Source organism: Temnothorax nylanderi, unplaced genomic scaffold (genome assembly GCF_030848795.1).
Source record: "Temnothorax nylanderi isolate EJ_2023f unplaced genomic scaffold, tnyl_v1.0 TNYL_tig0001_pilon, whole genome shotgun sequence".
Taxonomy (NCBI): Eukaryota; Metazoa; Arthropoda; class Insecta; order Hymenoptera; family Formicidae; genus Temnothorax; species Temnothorax nylanderi.
The window spans coordinates 3,126,742-3,144,458 of record NW_027249063.1 but is presented as its reverse complement, the minus strand read 5'-3'; the positions used below and the strand labels follow the sequence as shown (position 1 = coordinate 3,144,458).

The following is a 17,717-nucleotide window of genomic DNA, read 5'->3' as shown; positions in this document are numbered from 1 at the left end:
AAATTTAGAACATATATTATGATCAAAACGACAATGTTTGTAAATTTCACTGTGTTCTATTTGCTTAAAAACTGCAACTGAGTTCAAACTAAATTACTCAAATTGCAAAAATCACATAAACCTCAAAACTCGAATATTATATGAGAAATGTTTTATAATTTACAACACATACATCTATTATTATCAGTAAAATGTTTTAAAATACCTATTACATTTTATTCGCAAGAGTTCAGATCGGTATCGTACACTTAAATTTCGTTAAAAGTAGGGGAAAGTAGGGTAAAACCGGGTAGGCGGGTCAAACTGGGTACTTCTGTTTTTTTGTACTAAGTGCTGCTATCTTTCATGTTATCGGTTGTAGATTAACACCATCATTATTCTGAGACAAACCGTGCCCGCGTATACACGATATTTTTTGTTTAAGAGAAGTTCAAAGTCTTCAGGCTAAAAAAGATCGACATCGGGGCAACAATCGTCATAGACTTGTTCTACATAGAGTTCTACATCTGTTTCGATAAGTACAGTATTGCATTCTATGCGTATTATATAGGGAGTATATCACACTAGTGTTGACTTTTACATTAAATAATATACGAAGGTTGTAAATATAGTAGTGGCAAAACTGTCATAAGATGTATTGGATAACTCTAAATATTACTATTAATTTTTTGGGATGCCAGATGCATTCATTGTACGTTCACATAGGCGACACAGCCCATTCTATCAAGTGATTTCGAGTGGGGGGAAATCGTCGAATACAATGTCTGTAAAGTGCAACGCCCTAAAGTATAAAGGAGCTGACCTATCTTGTGAAAATCCTATATGATAAATGATAAGGCACTGCTGGTATAAAGCCGCGATAAAACCATATTCAGATCTACGTATTTGCATAACCATGTATATAAGAAAAATTATCCAATGGCATTTTACGCGCGTTTTTAAGGCGGAAATGCCGATGAATAATTTTCTGTGCACATAGTTATGCAACTGTCTAGTTTAAAAATACTTTTCCTTTATAAATATTAGAAAACACTTGTGAATAAAGAATATTACGACTATTCGATAATAATAGTAATGACATAATTTTATGATTTACACGTACGATTCGAGCAAGCTTTATGTAATTTGTGGTGGTGGGATCATAGATATATAGAGATACATAGCCGACGGATAGTCAGTAAATGCTTGCAGTCTATTGTTAACAGCGCTTGTAAGTGTACTATTATTGACTTGTCTGCCGAGTATTCATTGGAAAGGATGATCTTCGCGTACTGAAAAAATTAATAACGTCCATTAAATACGAAATCTTCTTTGTTGCAATCGACGCGACGTCACCAATTCTTATTCAAATTTCTTTATTTTTTTCCCATTGCACGTCGGATATTTGTAACCGAAGGTATTGTACAATTTTTTAATTAAGTTTAAATCATCTTTATGTATAAACATAATAGTCTGTCGTGCCTCCATCTGTATTATTTATTTATCGTCACTTACAATAATTTATTGAATTTGGCAGCCGCGTATAGTAGTGACTTTTAATAGTTACTTCATTGTACCTATTTTTGTTCACACAACCGAGTATATATATGTATGAGAGAAAGGATACTTAAGTTTCAAAAGATATATTTTTTGAAATTTTCAAGTATCCTTTCTCTCATAGGGCCGGTTGTTCCAACCTGTTGGTAATCTAACTAATAGTTAAATTATATGTCTATCTTTGTCTAATGTAAAGGATAAACAAAGACATTTATATGATTTAACTATTAGTTAGTTTAGCAAAAGGTTGGAACAACCGGCCCATACATAGATATATATTTAACTGTTAGATAAAATAAACAATGACAATTAAAATGTTATATTCTTTATATCATGTTTTAAAAGTAGAGGTAAGAAAACTCTATTTTATTTTAAAATAATTTAATTCTCGGTTTCAAACGACGTGCAGTTGCTCTGAAGATCAATTGCTATTATTAAATGTATTTCATTGTGTGTGTGTCCGTTCTCTGTTTTGTTAAAAGTGTGTATTATATATATGGAGGGGTTAAAGCCATAGTGGTGTAAGTCACTTTTTTTAACCTATCGAGTTAAGTTCATAGATGCAGTCTACACATGCAGATATGTTGAAAAAAGAAGAAAAAAAAAGTGGTCAAAAAAATTGACTTACACCACTATGGCTTTAACCCCTCTATATATATATATATATATATATATATATATATATATATATATACGTGTATTCAAACTTTTACGATAAAATCAGCATCTGCATAACTTAACAAAGATAAAAAATTTTGCAGCAAAACCGTCATTGCTTTAATAGCGTAATAAAATCCAATCAGTGAAATAATCTACAGATAGAACAGTTATTGCAAAAAACTAATATTTTTAATTATTATATTTTTATTGTTATCCAAATGTAACAACTAATAAGATATAATGATTTAAAAAACATTATTTTATAAAAGTTAAAGTAAAACATTAATAATTATAAAAAATTATATTAAGCAATATATCAGTCTCACTTTTATTAAAATTGATTTCGAAAGTGGAGTGTATTTATATCTTTATATATGTATATATATTAAGATTTAAATTATATATGTATGTAAATTATATATGTATATTATATATATTATATTCTTCCAACACATGTACGTCTATGTTCCAACATATTGATAAACATATATTTCATATACGTTGATAATTAATTTCAGTTCGCTCAATTTAGAACAACTACATAATGATCTATTTATGATGCAGTATTGTAGAGTGACCTTGCGTTGGATCGCATTCAGAATCTCACATTTACGATGGCAGACCTAGATATTTTCAATGAAATGGTTGAACATGTCTCGAAGGTAAGCATATCAAAATCAGCCATGTGATGATTCATTGATGTGAATTTTTTCAAATGTTACATTTAAAGAAAAAAATTATAAATGTACGATTGACGTTAAACATACATACATATTAAAGACATATAGCGCAAAGACATTAAAGACGATAAACAATTAAAACAATTTGACATATGTGTCGTTTACAGAATTTTACCGTGGAAAATGGCGTTTACAAGGGTCGAATAAAGCATAATTTGAATAACTACAAGAGTGTCGGAGAAATGATATGGACTAGCATAAAAAGTCATGGGAATAATATCGCACACGTGAGTCAACGATCAGATGTGACAGTAAAACATATGAGATTTTCAAGAAAAAAAGATATAAATTTTAAAGCTTATAATATTTGACTAAATAAGAAAGAAGATTTCAATAAAAACATATTCTAAAACTTAAAAGCTGATATTAACGATGTTGAAGGTAGAATCTATTGCGATTGCTCTTCGAAATTGTTTATAATTGTTTATACATGTTGAGTTACATAAAACTTGTTTTGTCAAAGGCATGAGATAAACAAGAAGTGTTAAAAGAGAATGCGTATGTATAGTAGAAGACATACATTAATAATAATTTAATATAAAATACGGAGCAGAATGATGGAAAACATTTCTGAGAAAATAAAGGCTTAATATGTTTCATAGATGAGATGTGTTTTTCTCGCATGTTATAATGCTTTTCTACAAAAAACAGCTTATTAAGAGTTTTTTATAAAGAATTTTTTTAGCAATGTTATATGCTTACGTTAGCAAATAGAGAGAAAAAAGTTTATTAGATACAGAGATATAAAGAGAGACGTGTAAAAAGAAAATTAACTTGTAGATTTGAAACAATTGCGGAATTAATCCTAGCGCTAACAACAGTATTCTGCAAAATAAAACTCTTATTTTACCATTGTCAAAAATAAAATTTATTTATTTTTAATTTTATTATAAAAAGTAGTGAGATAAAAGAAATAATTATCGTAAAATTATCATTTTAACAAATTTCGCATAATATAATTTAATAGATATTTTTAAAAATAATAATCTGGAAAGAAGCACAAAAACGAATTTAGATAGAATTCTTTAAAAATTAAATGGAAATTATTGCAATTACGCTTTTGCTAAATTTAATTCTGTTTTGGTATATCGGTAAGAAATAAATGTTCCGGAATGATGGATTGTTTTTTTAATTGCGAGTTAATGACTCTGCAATATAACTTCCTTATGTTTACGGAATACTTTTGATAAGATAATTTTGTTCAGTTGGATGCCCTCACCGATGAAACGGTAACATACGCGCAGCTGCAAGATAAAGTTGTGAGATGCGCCTTATGGCTGCAAAAACGAGGAATCAAATCCGGTGATGTTATCACCATGTGCACGGATAATCATCTCAACTCCATCGTGCCTTGTCTTTCAGCAGCTTATATCAATGCAATCTTCAATGCGTGGAACGAAAATATGGATTTACGTAAGTTCTTTCGCGATTATCGAATATTCCCGCATGTTATATTTAATTAAATTAAAATAGGAATTAGAAATAATTCATTTTCGATAAAATTCACGCAAATACAATTACATCTTGCATTAATTAAATACAATTTTTTTTATTGTTTGAATGAACAATAATATTAAGCATAGCATTCAATCTTTTATTACTTATAAGTTATTTGTTATCAGAAACTGCGATGCACGTTTTGGGATTGACCACGCCGAAGGTCATTTTCTGCAATGAGAAATCCGTGGATGTCGTCTTGAGGGCGAGAAAAGAAAAAAATCGTAGTCCCACGGTGGTGATTTTCGGCAAGCATGTCGATGCAATTTCGTTCTCTGATATTTTAAACAATTGTAACGATGCGGAAGTCTCAAATTTCCGTTACATCGAACTCGACGACATCAAGAAGACTGCGTGCATCACGCATTCGTCAGGCACTACGGGTTTGCCGAAAGGTGTCGAACTGTCCAACTACACTATATTAGCTCTTACACAGGAAAACAGTTTAGACATGAATAACGAGCCATCACTATGGTTTTCTTCTCTTTATTGGCTGAGTGGAATATTGATGAACTTCATTGCGCTTGTTTATGGTTCCAGAGTGATACTCTATCCAGAATTTGGCGAGGAGATGACTTGCCAACTGATAGAGAAATACAATGTAATATTATATTAAATATAAAGGACTTGTGTTATCGGGCAATTAAAACGGAATAATTTTTATTTGCAGGATTTTTTGTAAAAAAATTGTGATAACTAAAAAATGTCACGTTATGTAAATACATATGTAGCATTTCCTATTATACATAAGTAATTACGATAATTTAGCTTTTATTTTTTTATAAATTCTGTAATAAAATTGAAATAAATTGTGAAGTGAATTCAACTTCTTTGAATTGAAATTTCTTCACTTGCATAAAATTGCGGCTTTGAACATACTGTAATGTTTTCAATTTGATAAGTTAATAACTGACGCGATAACTTATTACTAATAGAATAATGCGATCAGTTTTTTTAAAATCAAAACTTGTTATTCATACGTGATATATATTTGGGGTAACGAATTGCATTTTGATAAATTAATAGCGAATTACAGGATATCTTATTATAAATTGTATAATAAGTTTTATGTTTATATGTAATTCGTTATTTGCGCAATAATATGACGGAATCCAAAAATGTAAATTATTTTATTTTCTAGGTAGCAATTGTTTTCTTGGGCTCTAGCATGTTCAATCGGTTTCTCAAAGCGGGTTATATAAAGAAATATTCTTTATCATCTTTGAAAACAATATTATGCGTTGGTGCAACAGTTAAGCCGAAAGTTCAGCAAGAAATGAGATGTATTTTACCGCATGTCCAAATATTACAATGTTACGGTAAATATCGCTATAATGCGATAACATATTCACATATATTAATGCGTGTGTGTTATGAAAGTTTGATTATATTTCTTGTATTTTTAGGAATGACGGAACTCGGTGGTAGCGTAACAATGCAACTACCGAATCACAAGAACGGATCTTGTGGAACAGTAGATAGGAATGCACAAATAAAAATCGTGGACCCAGAAAACGGAAAAGTACTTGGTCCGAATCAGTCGGGAGAATTATGGATAAAATCTTCAAACATAATGACTGGTTATTATAGAAATCCTGAGGCGACGAAAAGTACGGTTGATGAGGAAGGTAAAGAGTTTCTATCTATAATAATAATAATTACGTAATAATATATAATTATATTTAAAAGTCATTTATGACTAATGCATGTAAAGTAAATAAATTATATACCACTATGTCTTAACGAACATATTCTAATAATGGCGTGAAAATCTAATATATCACAAAAATAAATTTGCACCTTTTTTAGGATGGCTACACTCGGGTGATATTGGTTATTTCGACAATGATGGGGAATTGTTCATTGTTGACAGAATAAAGGAACTCATAAAATATAGAGGCTATCAGATTTCACCCGGAGAAATCGAAGATGTGTTAATGTCGCATCCAGCAGTGCTAGAAGTAGCAGTAATAGGAGTACCTCATGAGTTAGACGATGAGCACCCTCTTGCTTTTGTCACCAAGAGGCCTAACGTCAAGGTACAATTTTTGTTAGCATGATAAGATATCATAGAACAAAGATTTATAAAATTAAATCAAATACCAACAGATTAAACCGATTTATTCCGTGGAATATTTTCTTAAAATTTCTAATAAATATCTAATAGATAAAGAATCAAGCTCATAAAAATAAAGACGTTAATGCGATCAAAATTAGAGCCCGATGAATAAATCTGTTTAAATGAGTAAAGATTTGATTCAATCATGAAGGAATCGCGAAAAGAATGAAACTTCTAGATAAAAATATATTGCCTTAGTTAACGCTTTTAACTGGAACTCTGTAATAAGATAAAACATGGTTTGATATAAGATTGACATTGAGTTAGTTTCAAAAATTTTATAATGAAGTTCTTAATAAATTGTTATTGTAAAAGATTTTGCAATATTTTACTTACAAGCAATATCTAAATGTCTATTTCTTTATTTCATAATAAATAAAATTATACATTATTGGATTATACAAATTATTCATACATTACTTTTTAATACAAAATAAGAAATATTTTTAATGTATAAGAATGTTTCTGCATTGGTATAATTTTCTTTGTACAGGTGACGGAACAGGAATTGATAGACTTTGTAGCGAAGAACATGATGGATCACTTCAAACTACGTGCAGGAGTGATATTTCTGGCTGCTTTTCCATATACGGGTTCAGGGAAAATTGCGAGGAAAGATTTAAAAGAAATAGCAAAAAAATGATTTAAGCATACTACTTAATTATATCTATTCGATAATGCAAAATTTATGAATCCATATAATATACAAGGTGTCCGACAAGTCACTGACCAACCGAGAAGTGAAGATAGAATGAGTCAAATTGAAAAGAAAAGTCATATACTATTTTGTGTAAAATTCGCAATAGTTATTAAGTAATTAATTAAAAGGTCTGACAAGCGAATGAGCGGATGAGAAACGATGATCTTGACTCGGTAGGCATGTAAAATGGCTTAGGGTGTTTTTCGGGAAGCTTAAGAGCTCAGAATATATCTTATCAAAATCAAATATATACCAATAACTCATGTTCTTTGGAATTTTGACATATCTTTGCCTTTATGAACATACCTAGAGAATCTATAATTTCTTCTCTTGTCAGGTATCAATCTAGAGGTGATAAAAAGCCGGTAATTATCATTTTGCAAGTTGTAGCTAATGACGATAAGCATACAATAAATGTTACTGATATATATAATAGTGATTCCGCTGAATCTAAAACACATTTTACGTTTAAAAGAATAACGATTGCATCTATTATAATATTGAAATATAATAATGATTAACTGAATTTATATTAAAATTTATAAAAGCTTATTAAAAAACTAAAATATTACGACAGGTTATTTTAAATAATTAGAGTATTTATATTTATAAATAATAGAATAAGTTAAAATACTATACTTCTACAGATAATTTCACCAACATTTCCATCAAATAATATAGCATTAAAACTAGACACATCCTGTTGTCAATTTTAGGAATGTTTTCCTATAAGATGTTTCCCTAGAAGATAAACGTCGAGAGTAACGTATATCATGATTGAGTTAGTAAAAACAATGACATAACAAAATTTATTATTTGCGCAACATGTGAAGGCTTTACGTTTACGAAAGAGGAATATCATAGATATCTCTCTAGAAATATCTATATATGCCATAAATAATCAGTAGATACATGCAATGCATAAATTAACGGTCGTAAATGCGTCATTACTCACTTGTCTGATAAATGTTGAGTGGAAAAGATAATCTTCGAGTAGTGGGGAACATTTTCTGTCTGTCAGACACGGAATCTTCTTCATCGTTGAAACTGACATTACTGATTCTTGTGTTCAAGTTCCTTTATTTTTTTCTCATTGTTCATCGGATATTTAGACACTTGTAATCAAAAGTATTGTGCATCTTCTATAAGTTTAAATCTCTTTTATAGGTAAGCATTATAGTCTATAGTGTCTCTATTTGTCTGTATTTATATATCATCGTTTACAATAATTTACTAAATTTAGAAGCGTAGCGGTGTAGCAGTGGCTTTTTAGTAATTACTTCTTAAATAGTGCCTATTTTTGTTTACGAGCGAGTATTTGTTGAACATTTTAGTAGTCGTTCTTCTTATACGTAAGAATAGATATATTATAACTGCTAGATCAAATAAATGACAATATTAAAACGTTATCCTTTTCCATTGTTTTTTTATTGTTTTCAAGGTAAGATATATCATTTATCCTTATTTTACTTCATCATAGTTCTTGGTTTTAAATGATTTATAGTCGCTCTCAAGGTAAACTGCTGCTGCTATAAGTGTTATTTTTTATTAAGAGTGTCACACGGTCAACTTTCGATGGAATTAGCATTTATATTGATAAAGATAAAATAAAGATAAAAGACTATACAGGAAAATCGTTATTTTGTTTTAATGGTGTAATAAAATTTAATTTCGATGAAATAACAGATTTTATTACTATCTATAATAACTAATAAAATACACTGCGTTAATAAACATTCTTTGTGCGCTAGAAAGCACAAAAAATTGATAAATAATAAAAATAATAGCGGTACGTTAATCTTACTTAAATTATAATAGAACTAGCTGGTTACCCGGGCTTCGCCCCGGAGAACATGTGTAATAAGACACGCAAATAGTCTCTCTCTCTCTCTCTCTCTCTCTCTCTCTCTCTCTCTCTCTCTCTCTCTCTCTCTCTCTCTCTCTCTCTCTCGATTTCAAGAAAACTGCAATAACTTTTCTATCACTCGCGACAGTCACGAAAGCCACGAATTGAAGTGACTGTTGACATATAATATGTGAAACCAGCAACTTATCCTACATAAAAAAATAAATTGTTATTGAAGAATAATACACATCGTGGCAATTAAACCCATCCTCGAAAAATTAATAAAATTTTTGAACCGGTTTAAAAAAAAATAAATTGTTATCGAAAAATAATACACATCGTGGCAATTAAACCTATCCTCGAATTAATGATAATCTTATCTATATAGATTGCAAAATCATGAATGTGCAAATTTTTCTTTCCATTTATCCAAATTTTTAATAATAATCTTATATTAGATAAGATGTTTTTCCTTTCACAGATATATATAATTGAAAAAAATTCCTTTTAATATTTAAAATTGCACAATATATTTTTTATTCAGTATAATTATATTAAATAATTGTACAATTATTATTCATGATTATCATCCTTTCTACACTTTAATTTGTTATTAGCCTCCACAACCACATTACAATTTTCTTCTTTATCATCCTTTTTAATATTTTCCCAAAAGATCGGTAACGAAAAATTATACACTTTATGGCACTCCCCGGGAAATTCTACCCCTGTTTTTTATACAATTCTTTAAGATTCGGTCAATTATTTCCCGAAAAATTGGAAAAATTCCTGATACCGGTTTCCAAAAAGATCGATAACGAAAAATTATACACTTTATAGCACTCCCCGGGAAATTCTACCCCTGTTTTTTATACAATTCTTTAAGATTCGGTCAATTATTTCCCGAAAAATTGGACAAATTTCGGATACCGGTTCCCAAAAAGATCGGTAACGAAAAACTATACACTCTATAGCACTTTTCGGAAAATTCTACCCCTATTTTATATACTTTTGGTAAAAATTCGGTCCAATAGTTTTTAAGTTAAAAACGTTCAAACACACACCACCCGTAAGAATTTTATATAGATATGTTTTTATTTCAGCTATACGCCAAGAAAGGACTTGGTTTACATTTCTTACTTAAACACACATCCATCCACACATCATCCATCTTTCTTCTTTACAAACAAGCCGCATTATTTACAACCGTTACCTTTTTTATAGCATTCCTCTCTCCTTTTCCATAATCTATTTAGCACCTTTCCTTTTCCCATTCTAAATTTGTCATCGCATATATTGTAAGAATTTTATATAATAGTATAGATTAATTTTAGAAGAAAAATCTGTCTTTGCGCGTGAGTGCGTGCGTGCGTGCGTGCGTGTGTGTATACACACATATATACATTTAATAAGTAATTTCAGTTGATTCTAGTTAATTTAGAACGATTATGAAATGTGCTACATCATGCTGTTTTGTAGAGTGACATTGTTGGATCGCATTCAAAATCCTACGTTTACAATCTGAGGCTCGGATATTTCTGGCGAAATGATTAACAATGAAACGAAGGTAAGTGCTAGAGCTAGAGGAACCGATGATTTTTTTTGTGTAGTTAATCCTTTTATGCATTTTAAAACTCATAAATGTATGACGTGAAACATAGACATTAAAAACACATAACTCAAAAGCATTGCGATAAGCAATTAAAATTGTCATGCTCCTCTGTTATTTCCAGAATTTTACCATCGAAAATGGCATTTACAAGGGCCCCTTGAAGCATAATTTGAGTCGTTACAAGAGTATCGGAGAATTAATGTGGATTAGCATTAGAAGTCATGGGGATAAAATCGCATACGTAAGTCAAAAATTACAATTTGGAATGATTGCGGAATCAGTCTTAATACTAACAACAATCTGTTTTATTTGTTTTTAACATTATCAAATAAAACTGTGTTGCTTTAAATCTTATAAAATGTTAAATTGTATAAGAAGTAATTATTAAGTAAATGCAATAAATACCTTAAGGCTATCAGTTGTGCACACTATCCGAGACATGATTTAATACGCGTTTTAAAAAAAAGAAATTAATCTGAAGAGTTACTAAAACAGATTTAAATAAAACTGTTTATAAATTTATTGCAAATAATTGCAATTCTGCAATATTTATATTTCATTTAATTATGTTATAGTATTAGTTAAAACAGGTTTTCCCAAATTATATACTGTTCTTGTTGATTGTGAAACTTTGACTCTGCAATAAGACTAACTTTTTTGATTTTGGAACATTGTTTATAATAATAATACTGTGCAGTTGGACGCACTTACTGAAGAAACAGTCACATACGCAGAGTTGCAAGATAAAATTGTGAGATGTGCCTTGTGGTTGCAAAAACATGGAATCAAATCTGGCGACGTTATTAGTATGTGCACAGGTAATCATCTCAACTCCATCGTGCCTTGTCTTTCGGCAACTTACGTCAACGCAATCTTCAATCCATGGAACGAGAACTTGGACTTACGTAAGTTCTTTTGCAATGTTTATTATTAAAATTGTTCCCACTTAATTATACTTAATTAGATTAGTAAATTAGAAATAATGCATTTCTATAGCTAACAATAATTCAGTTTTATCCATTTTCCGTTAATTAGACATAATTTGACTGTATGATATTATTTAACATTGAATTTATCTTTTTATCACTTATGAACTATTTGTCATCAGAAAATATGCTGTACTTTTTGAAAATGACGACGCCGAAGATAATCTTCTGCAGCGAGAAATCCGTGAATGTTGTCTTGAGCGCGCTAAAGGAGCAGAATTGCAATTCTACGGTGGTAGTCTTCGGCAAGCATGTTGGCGCGATTCCATTCTCCGATATCTTGAGAAATTGCAACGATACGGAAGTGATAAATTTTCGTTACGTCGAGCTCGATGACGTGAAGAAGACAGCATGCATTGTGCATTCATCGGGCACTACGGGAATGCCAAAGGCCGTCGAACTGTCCAACTACTCTATGTTATTTCTCAGCCAGCAAAACAATATTAATATGGCCAATGTGCCATCACTTTGGTACTCTTCTCTTTATTGGCTGACTGGGATAATGATGAACTTCGATGGGATCAGTCAAAGCACCAAAGCGATCATCTATCCGGAATTTGATGAGGAGATGACTTGCCGATTAATCGAAAAATACAAAGTAATATTATTTTATCTATGAAAAGCTTTATTAATAAAATATTTAAAGTGAAAGAATTTTTATTTTTAAAGTTTGCTGTTTTGAGAAAGAGTGATAACTGAGATATATTGCCTTGGTATAGACCTTCTGCAATAGATAAATCTTATAAATAATCACAATGTGATTTAGCTTTTACTTCTTTGCGAATCCTACGATACAGTTGAATCAACTGCTTTGAAATCGTAACGTTTTCAATTTAAAGTAATAATTTACGATAATTTAAAGTACTTGTTACTGTGATAGCAATAGATATAATATTAGCAGCGCTATTAACTCTCTATTAATATTTCTCATCTGATGATGCATTTGAGAATAAAGAATTGCACTTTAATGAATTAATAGCTAATTAGATGTTAACAATTTTCCAATCTTGCAATCAAGATAAATTCAAATTTTAAACATATCATAATCGCGTAATCTACTTAGAATTTATTCATTAATATTGTACATAAATTAATGCATGATTGATTTTATGTTTACATGTAATTGATTTTTATATTTGAGCATAATATGCGATAATAAAAAAATATAAATAATTTTTTTTGTCTAGATATCAGCTGCTTTCCTTAGTACAAACATGCTGAATCGGTTACTCAAATCAAATCAGTTAAAGAAATATCAATTATCATCTTTAAAAGTCATAATGGGCAGTGGTACATCAATTAGACCAAAAGTCCAGGAAGAATTAAGACATATTTTGCCACATGTCCAGATATTGCAATGTTTCGGTAAATATTGTTATAATGTGATAAAATATTAATGTATTTATATTTTGTAAAATTTGGCCTGTATATTTCACGTTTCTAGGGATGACGGAACTTGGTGGTAGCGCAACGTTGCAACTGCCAAATAGTAAGAACGGATCTAACGGAATAGTATCCAAGAATGTGCAAATGAAGGTCGTGGATCCAGAAAGCGGGAAAGTACTTGGTCCAAATCAATCAGGAGAAATATGCATAAAACTACCAGGCATAATGACTGGTTATTATAAAAATCCGGAGGCGACGAAAAGTACGGTTGATGAGGAAGGTAAAGAGTTTCTATCTATAGTAGTAATTACATAATAATGTAATTATATTTAAAGATCAATTGCAATGTAAAGTAAATAAATTATATTCCATTATATCTAAAAAAACATATATCTAATAATTCCGTGAAAATCTAATATCACAAAAATAAATTTGGAATTCTTTTAGGATGGCTACACTCAGGTGATATCGGTTATTTCGACAATGATGGGGAATTGTTCATTGTGGACAGGATAAAGGATCTTATAAAGTACAGAGCATATCAAATCTCTCCCACAGAAGTCGTGAATGTCTTAACATCGCATCCAGCAGTGCTAGAAGCTGTAGTAATAGGAGTACCTCATGCAATAGATGACGAACACCCTATTGCTTTTGTCATCAAAAGACCTGGCGCCAAGGTAAAATTTTTTGTTGGAAATATAATAAGATCAAAAACGACAGTTTTTACAAAATAAAATCTGCCCGATACCAATAAAATAATTGCTAACTGATTTTGTATATATTCCGTGATATCTTCTTAAAAATGTAATAAATAGAGAATTATTCTCATATGAAACAAAGACGTTATTTTACAAGACATGATAAAACAACTAAGAAGACAAATGGAAAAATTTGCGCGTTAATTCAAGATCAAAGAGCGATGAATGAATCAATTTAAATAAGTAAGTAAATAGGTAAGGGTTCGATAAGAAATGAAAGAATCGCAGAGAAGAAAAAGTTTTAAGACAAAGTACATTGTCTTTGCCAAATGCTTTCGATTGTAATTTTATAGAATAAAAGTGTGATATAAGACTGATATTAGTTTGTTTTAAAATTTATTTATAAAGTTTATAGATTTTTTATATATTTTAAGTATAAAAGTAACACATAAATTTCTATATTTTTTATTTCACAGTAAATTAAATTGAACATTATGTTGAGAGAGACAGAGAGAGAGAGTATTATACTATTATGTACATTACTTTTAATAAAATAGGAAATATTTTTTATGTATGTTCTTTCCTACATTGGTTTACTTTTTTTTGTACAGGTGACGGAACAGGAATTGATAGACTTTGTAGCGAACAACACGATGGATCACTGCAAACTACGTGCAGGAGTGATATTTTTAGAAAGCTTCCCATATACGGGTTCAGGGAAAATTTCGAGAAAAGATTTGAAAGCAATGACAAGGGAACTGGTGACGTATGACAAATAATTAATTTTTTTCCATAATAACATAAAATTTATATATGTATATAATAATCGTGCATTACTTCAAAATAATAGATATTATAAATGTGCATTATTACTAGTTGTCAAAATATCTTTCCTGTCAACTTATAAAACATTATTTTATTAAAATTAATACAAATACAATCATAATCTTTTTAAGTTGTAAATTGTCTGAAAAGTACATTCTAAGAATTAACGTAGCAAAATTAGTTTTTAAATATTTGTATGTTTTATACAATACTTACAAATATAAAGAAAATGATAAAAAAATAAGAATGTTTATGTCTGATAAATATCATGAATAACAGGATTGCCTGATAATTTATTTAGCAAATATTATATTAGTAAAATTCGAAAAAAGTTATTTAATAAAACTGTACATTTTATTTTAAATTTATAATAACTGTTTTGTTGAAAATTATTATGCAATAAAGATGCGAATTGTATCAAATGTTATAGTGCAAAAAATATATTAATTATTATAAAATATAAAAAATTATAAACGCTATGTATGTACAATTAAAAATTAAATTATCAATATGCCTTGTTGATGATGTTTTATAAAAAATAGCTTATACCTTTTTTTATCATAATCAATACAAATATTTATAATAATACAAATTTTCTTTGAAATATCCGCGTGCCTTTACTTCTTTAAACATAGCTACGAGAGAATCCATTGTCTCTTCTCCAGATGGAATAATTTGATTAGGGGGCAGTAAGAAGCCGTAACGACCGCGATCGCGTAATTCGTAAGTGTACACGATAGGTGTATGGTAAACGCCTTTAATATAGTCCACGCTAATTCCGGTGCACACATCTAGAAATTAATTTACAATGTTTAACAAAGCAATTTATGTGTTAAAAATTGCAATTATTTTAATTCTCTGAGAGATGAAATGAATAAATTAGTTTGAATTATGAAGAAATAAATAAAGATTAATTTTTTAATTGTAATAGAATACATTAAATAATTAAATTATACAAATGCAATAGATAAAATAAATAAAAATACTTAAATTAGACTTACAAATCGTCTCAGCAACATTTCCGACTCGAAATTTAGTTCCGTATTTCTGTTCAAGAGCTGCAGCTGATTTCAAACCAATAGCATGCTAAAATCATGAATATTACAATATAATATTTTAAGAAATATTATATTCTTACTATTATCAATATTTTTCCTTTATTAATATGATTTCTTACCAAATCCTTGTAATTATCGAGATGTTCTTTCGTGTAACCGTAAGGATACATCAAAAGTTGCGAATAACTGTGGAACGAGATGTATGTGTAGAATTTGTCGGAAATAGACTCAATATACTCGGACATGCTCCTCGTTTCTATCTCGGAAAACGGCGTACTTCCTGCGTAAAGCTCAGAACACGGAAAGCCAGTCAAGCCTTTAGCTAGAAATGACAAATTATAATAGCGTTAATGAGTATTAGATCGCAATCTTTATATATAAAAACTTTTGGCTACTACAATATTATTTAATTTGATTTGTTGATTGTTATAATTCCCTGCTCGGGATACTATATATGATACTTACACACCCATTGATAATTCCAGTTTCTATTAAGGTCAGCTCCAACGCAGAGACCGTACGATTTACGCGATTTTCTCCATAATCGATTCTGGAAGCAATTAAAAGAATTCATTTAATTCATAACTTAGATGACGCTATGTAATAGTATGGAGAAAAATTTACCGTGGTGTGTGTGTACGCGTATCCGTCGGGATTAAATACGGGGAAGATGTACCAATCGTGACTTTCAGCCAGATCTCTGACGTCCTGATCATTGCTGGTCAGCAATTGATGTAGAATATACATAACAGTTGCTGGAGAGATCCATTCCCTGGCGTGAATGCCACCCTCGATGAAGATTCCAGGGTTGTTGTCCTTAAAGGAAACCTTCACGCCTTTGATTTGACGTCCCTCATGTGTTCGGCCACCCACGACCATCTGTACTTTGTCGGGATACTGCTTAGCCAGGTCATCTAGATTTTTATAGATTTCCTCAAGAGTATGATAGTTATTGAAATCAAATGAGGTTGATTGCTTCTCAGGCATCGTTTGGTCAATCAACTTTTGGACATCCTCGATGTAAACTTGATAGGATATTCCGATCCGAGCCATCATTTCGTAAAATTCGGGCAACTTGTGCGGAGCCACCATAAGATCTACATTTCTGCCTATAAAACTCGGTTCTTCCCAGAACGAAAACTGAAAATAATATTAATTTTGTATGCCCGTCGAAATTTTCATTTAATAATTCCTATTTCATAGAGTTATCACAAAATCTGACAGATTTTTCAAATTTGTTCGTAATTTTATAAAATTCAATTAATAAATAAATATATAAATTTTTAAAATCAATTTTTGTACATATACATAAATTAGATTTTGTAAATGTAACAAAATAATTGAGTTAAATGTCTAAAATAATTACATGAGTTTAGATGACACTAATTTCTTCAAGATTAAATAAAATTCTATACGGATATTCTTCTTCCTATGCTTATAATATTGTATACTTTAAAGAATCTACTTACTCCATCAAAAATTGCTCCCAGCTGTTGTAATTCATTGACTTGGGCCTCTGTAGAAGGAATAAATCTAAAAACCTTGTAGTTGTTAAAAGTAGCTTTTTGGGCGGCTACTAAGCACACGAGCGTACACAACACTATTATCTTCGACATGATGATCCTGTATATTTTAATGCGTGAATTAATTATCAATCTATAATAATTGCAATTATATATATGTAAATATATGATATTCTTAATTTCCTCAAAAGGGAAGAGATTTTCACAAAACAAATTTAAATTTATATGGCAGTAAATAATTGATTTATCAGTGGATTACATAATTTCTATTATTTAATTAAAAAATTGTCTCTTTCGATGAGATATGCACGTGCGCGTCTTACCTTTTACGAGTCGGAGTATTTTTGATTAACGCCACTACTCGTACATTACATTTAAATACTGTGTGCACACGGTACCAATAAATATCAAGAACATCATTTGAGAAAAAGAATCACATTGATAGATCTACCGAAAAGAGATCGAGTTTTATCACATGTCTACCACGTGTTTATCAAATTAGTTCCGAAGAAATCTCATGACTTATCACTG

General features: G+C 30.0%; 3 protein-coding genes across 5 annotated transcripts; 2 read left to right on the top strand and 1 right to left on the bottom strand.

The window, feature by feature from the left end:
- Positions 1–56: 56 nt before the first annotated feature.
- Positions 57–8,661, top strand: LOC139779171 (uncharacterized). Its single transcript, XM_071717482.1, has 9 exons — positions 57–1,396; positions 2,761–2,858; positions 3,044–3,163; positions 4,142–4,349; positions 4,559–5,034; positions 5,575–5,752; positions 5,840–6,061; positions 6,243–6,472; positions 7,046–8,661. Exons 2-9 carry the CDS (start codon positions 2,811–2,813, stop codon positions 7,193–7,195), a joined length of 1,632 nt encoding a protein of 543 aa, XP_071573583.1. The 5' UTR covers positions 57–1,396; positions 2,761–2,810; the 3' UTR covers positions 7,196–8,661.
- On the top strand, positions 7,884–14,644 carry LOC139779319 (luciferin 4-monooxygenase-like). 3 transcript variants are annotated; one of them, XR_011719883.1, is made up of 10 exons: positions 7,884–8,419; positions 10,578–10,665; positions 10,832–10,951; positions 11,408–11,615; positions 11,819–12,294; positions 12,884–13,061; positions 13,141–13,362; positions 13,530–13,759; positions 13,923–14,023; positions 14,392–14,528. XR_011719883.1 is itself a non-coding variant. In XM_071717685.1 (9 exons), the coding sequence occupies exons 2-9, from the start codon at positions 10,645–10,647 to the stop codon at positions 14,557–14,559; spliced, it is 1,623 nt and encodes a 540-aa protein (XP_071573786.1). In that variant the 5' UTR covers positions 7,888–8,419; positions 10,578–10,644; the 3' UTR covers positions 14,560–14,644. The 3 variants fall into 3 exon arrangements, 1 of the variants encoding a protein (XP_071573786.1); XR_011719898.1 differs by having other exon boundaries at positions 7,885–8,419; positions 13,938–14,023; XM_071717685.1 differs by lacking the exon at positions 13,923–14,023 and having other exon boundaries at positions 7,888–8,419; positions 14,392–14,644.
- Positions 14,645–15,029: 385 nt separating this feature from the next.
- On the bottom strand, positions 15,030–17,644 carry LOC139780096 (zinc carboxypeptidase-like). Its single transcript, XM_071718624.1, has 7 exons — positions 17,510–17,644; positions 17,133–17,286; positions 16,288–16,803; positions 16,129–16,213; positions 15,783–15,985; positions 15,607–15,691; positions 15,030–15,396 (listed from the first exon to the last, which is right to left on the bottom strand). The coding sequence occupies exons 2-7, from the start codon at positions 17,277–17,279 to the stop codon at positions 15,170–15,172; spliced, it is 1,263 nt and encodes a 420-aa protein (XP_071574725.1). The 5' UTR covers positions 17,280–17,286; positions 17,510–17,644; the 3' UTR covers positions 15,030–15,169.
- Between the last annotated feature and the right edge of the window lie 73 nt (positions 17,645–17,717).

Coding starts and splice junctions, on each gene's coding strand:
- LOC139779171 (XM_071717482.1), top strand. CDS start 2,811: ATGGCAGACCTAGATATTTTCAATGAAATGGTTGAACATGTCTCGAAG. Junction 4,350..4,558: donor GAACGAAAATATGGATTTAC/GTAAGTTCTTTC, acceptor ATTTGTTATCAG/AAACTGCGATGCACGTTTTG. Junction 5,035..5,574: donor AACTGATAGAGAAATACAAT/GTAATATTATAT, acceptor TTTATTTTCTAG/GTAGCAATTGTTTTCTTGGG.
- LOC139779319 (XM_071717685.1), top strand. CDS start 10,645: ATGATTAACAATGAAACGAAG. Junction 12,295..12,883: donor GATTAATCGAAAAATACAAA/GTAATATTATTT, acceptor TTTTTTGTCTAG/ATATCAGCTGCTTTCCTTAG. Junction 13,363..13,529: donor AAGTACGGTTGATGAGGAAG/GTAAAGAGTTTC, acceptor GAATTCTTTTAG/GATGGCTACACTCAGGTGAT.
- LOC139780096 (XM_071718624.1), bottom strand. CDS start 17,279: ATGTCGAAGATAATAGTGTTGTGTACGCTCGTGTGCTTAGTAGCCGCC. Junction 16,214..16,287: donor ACGCGTACACACACACCACG/GTAAATTTTTCT, acceptor AATTGCTTCCAG/AATCGATTATGGAGAAAATC. Junction 15,692..15,782: donor TCGATAATTACAAGGATTTG/GTAAGAAATCAT, acceptor TCATGATTTTAG/CATGCTATTGGTTTGAAATC.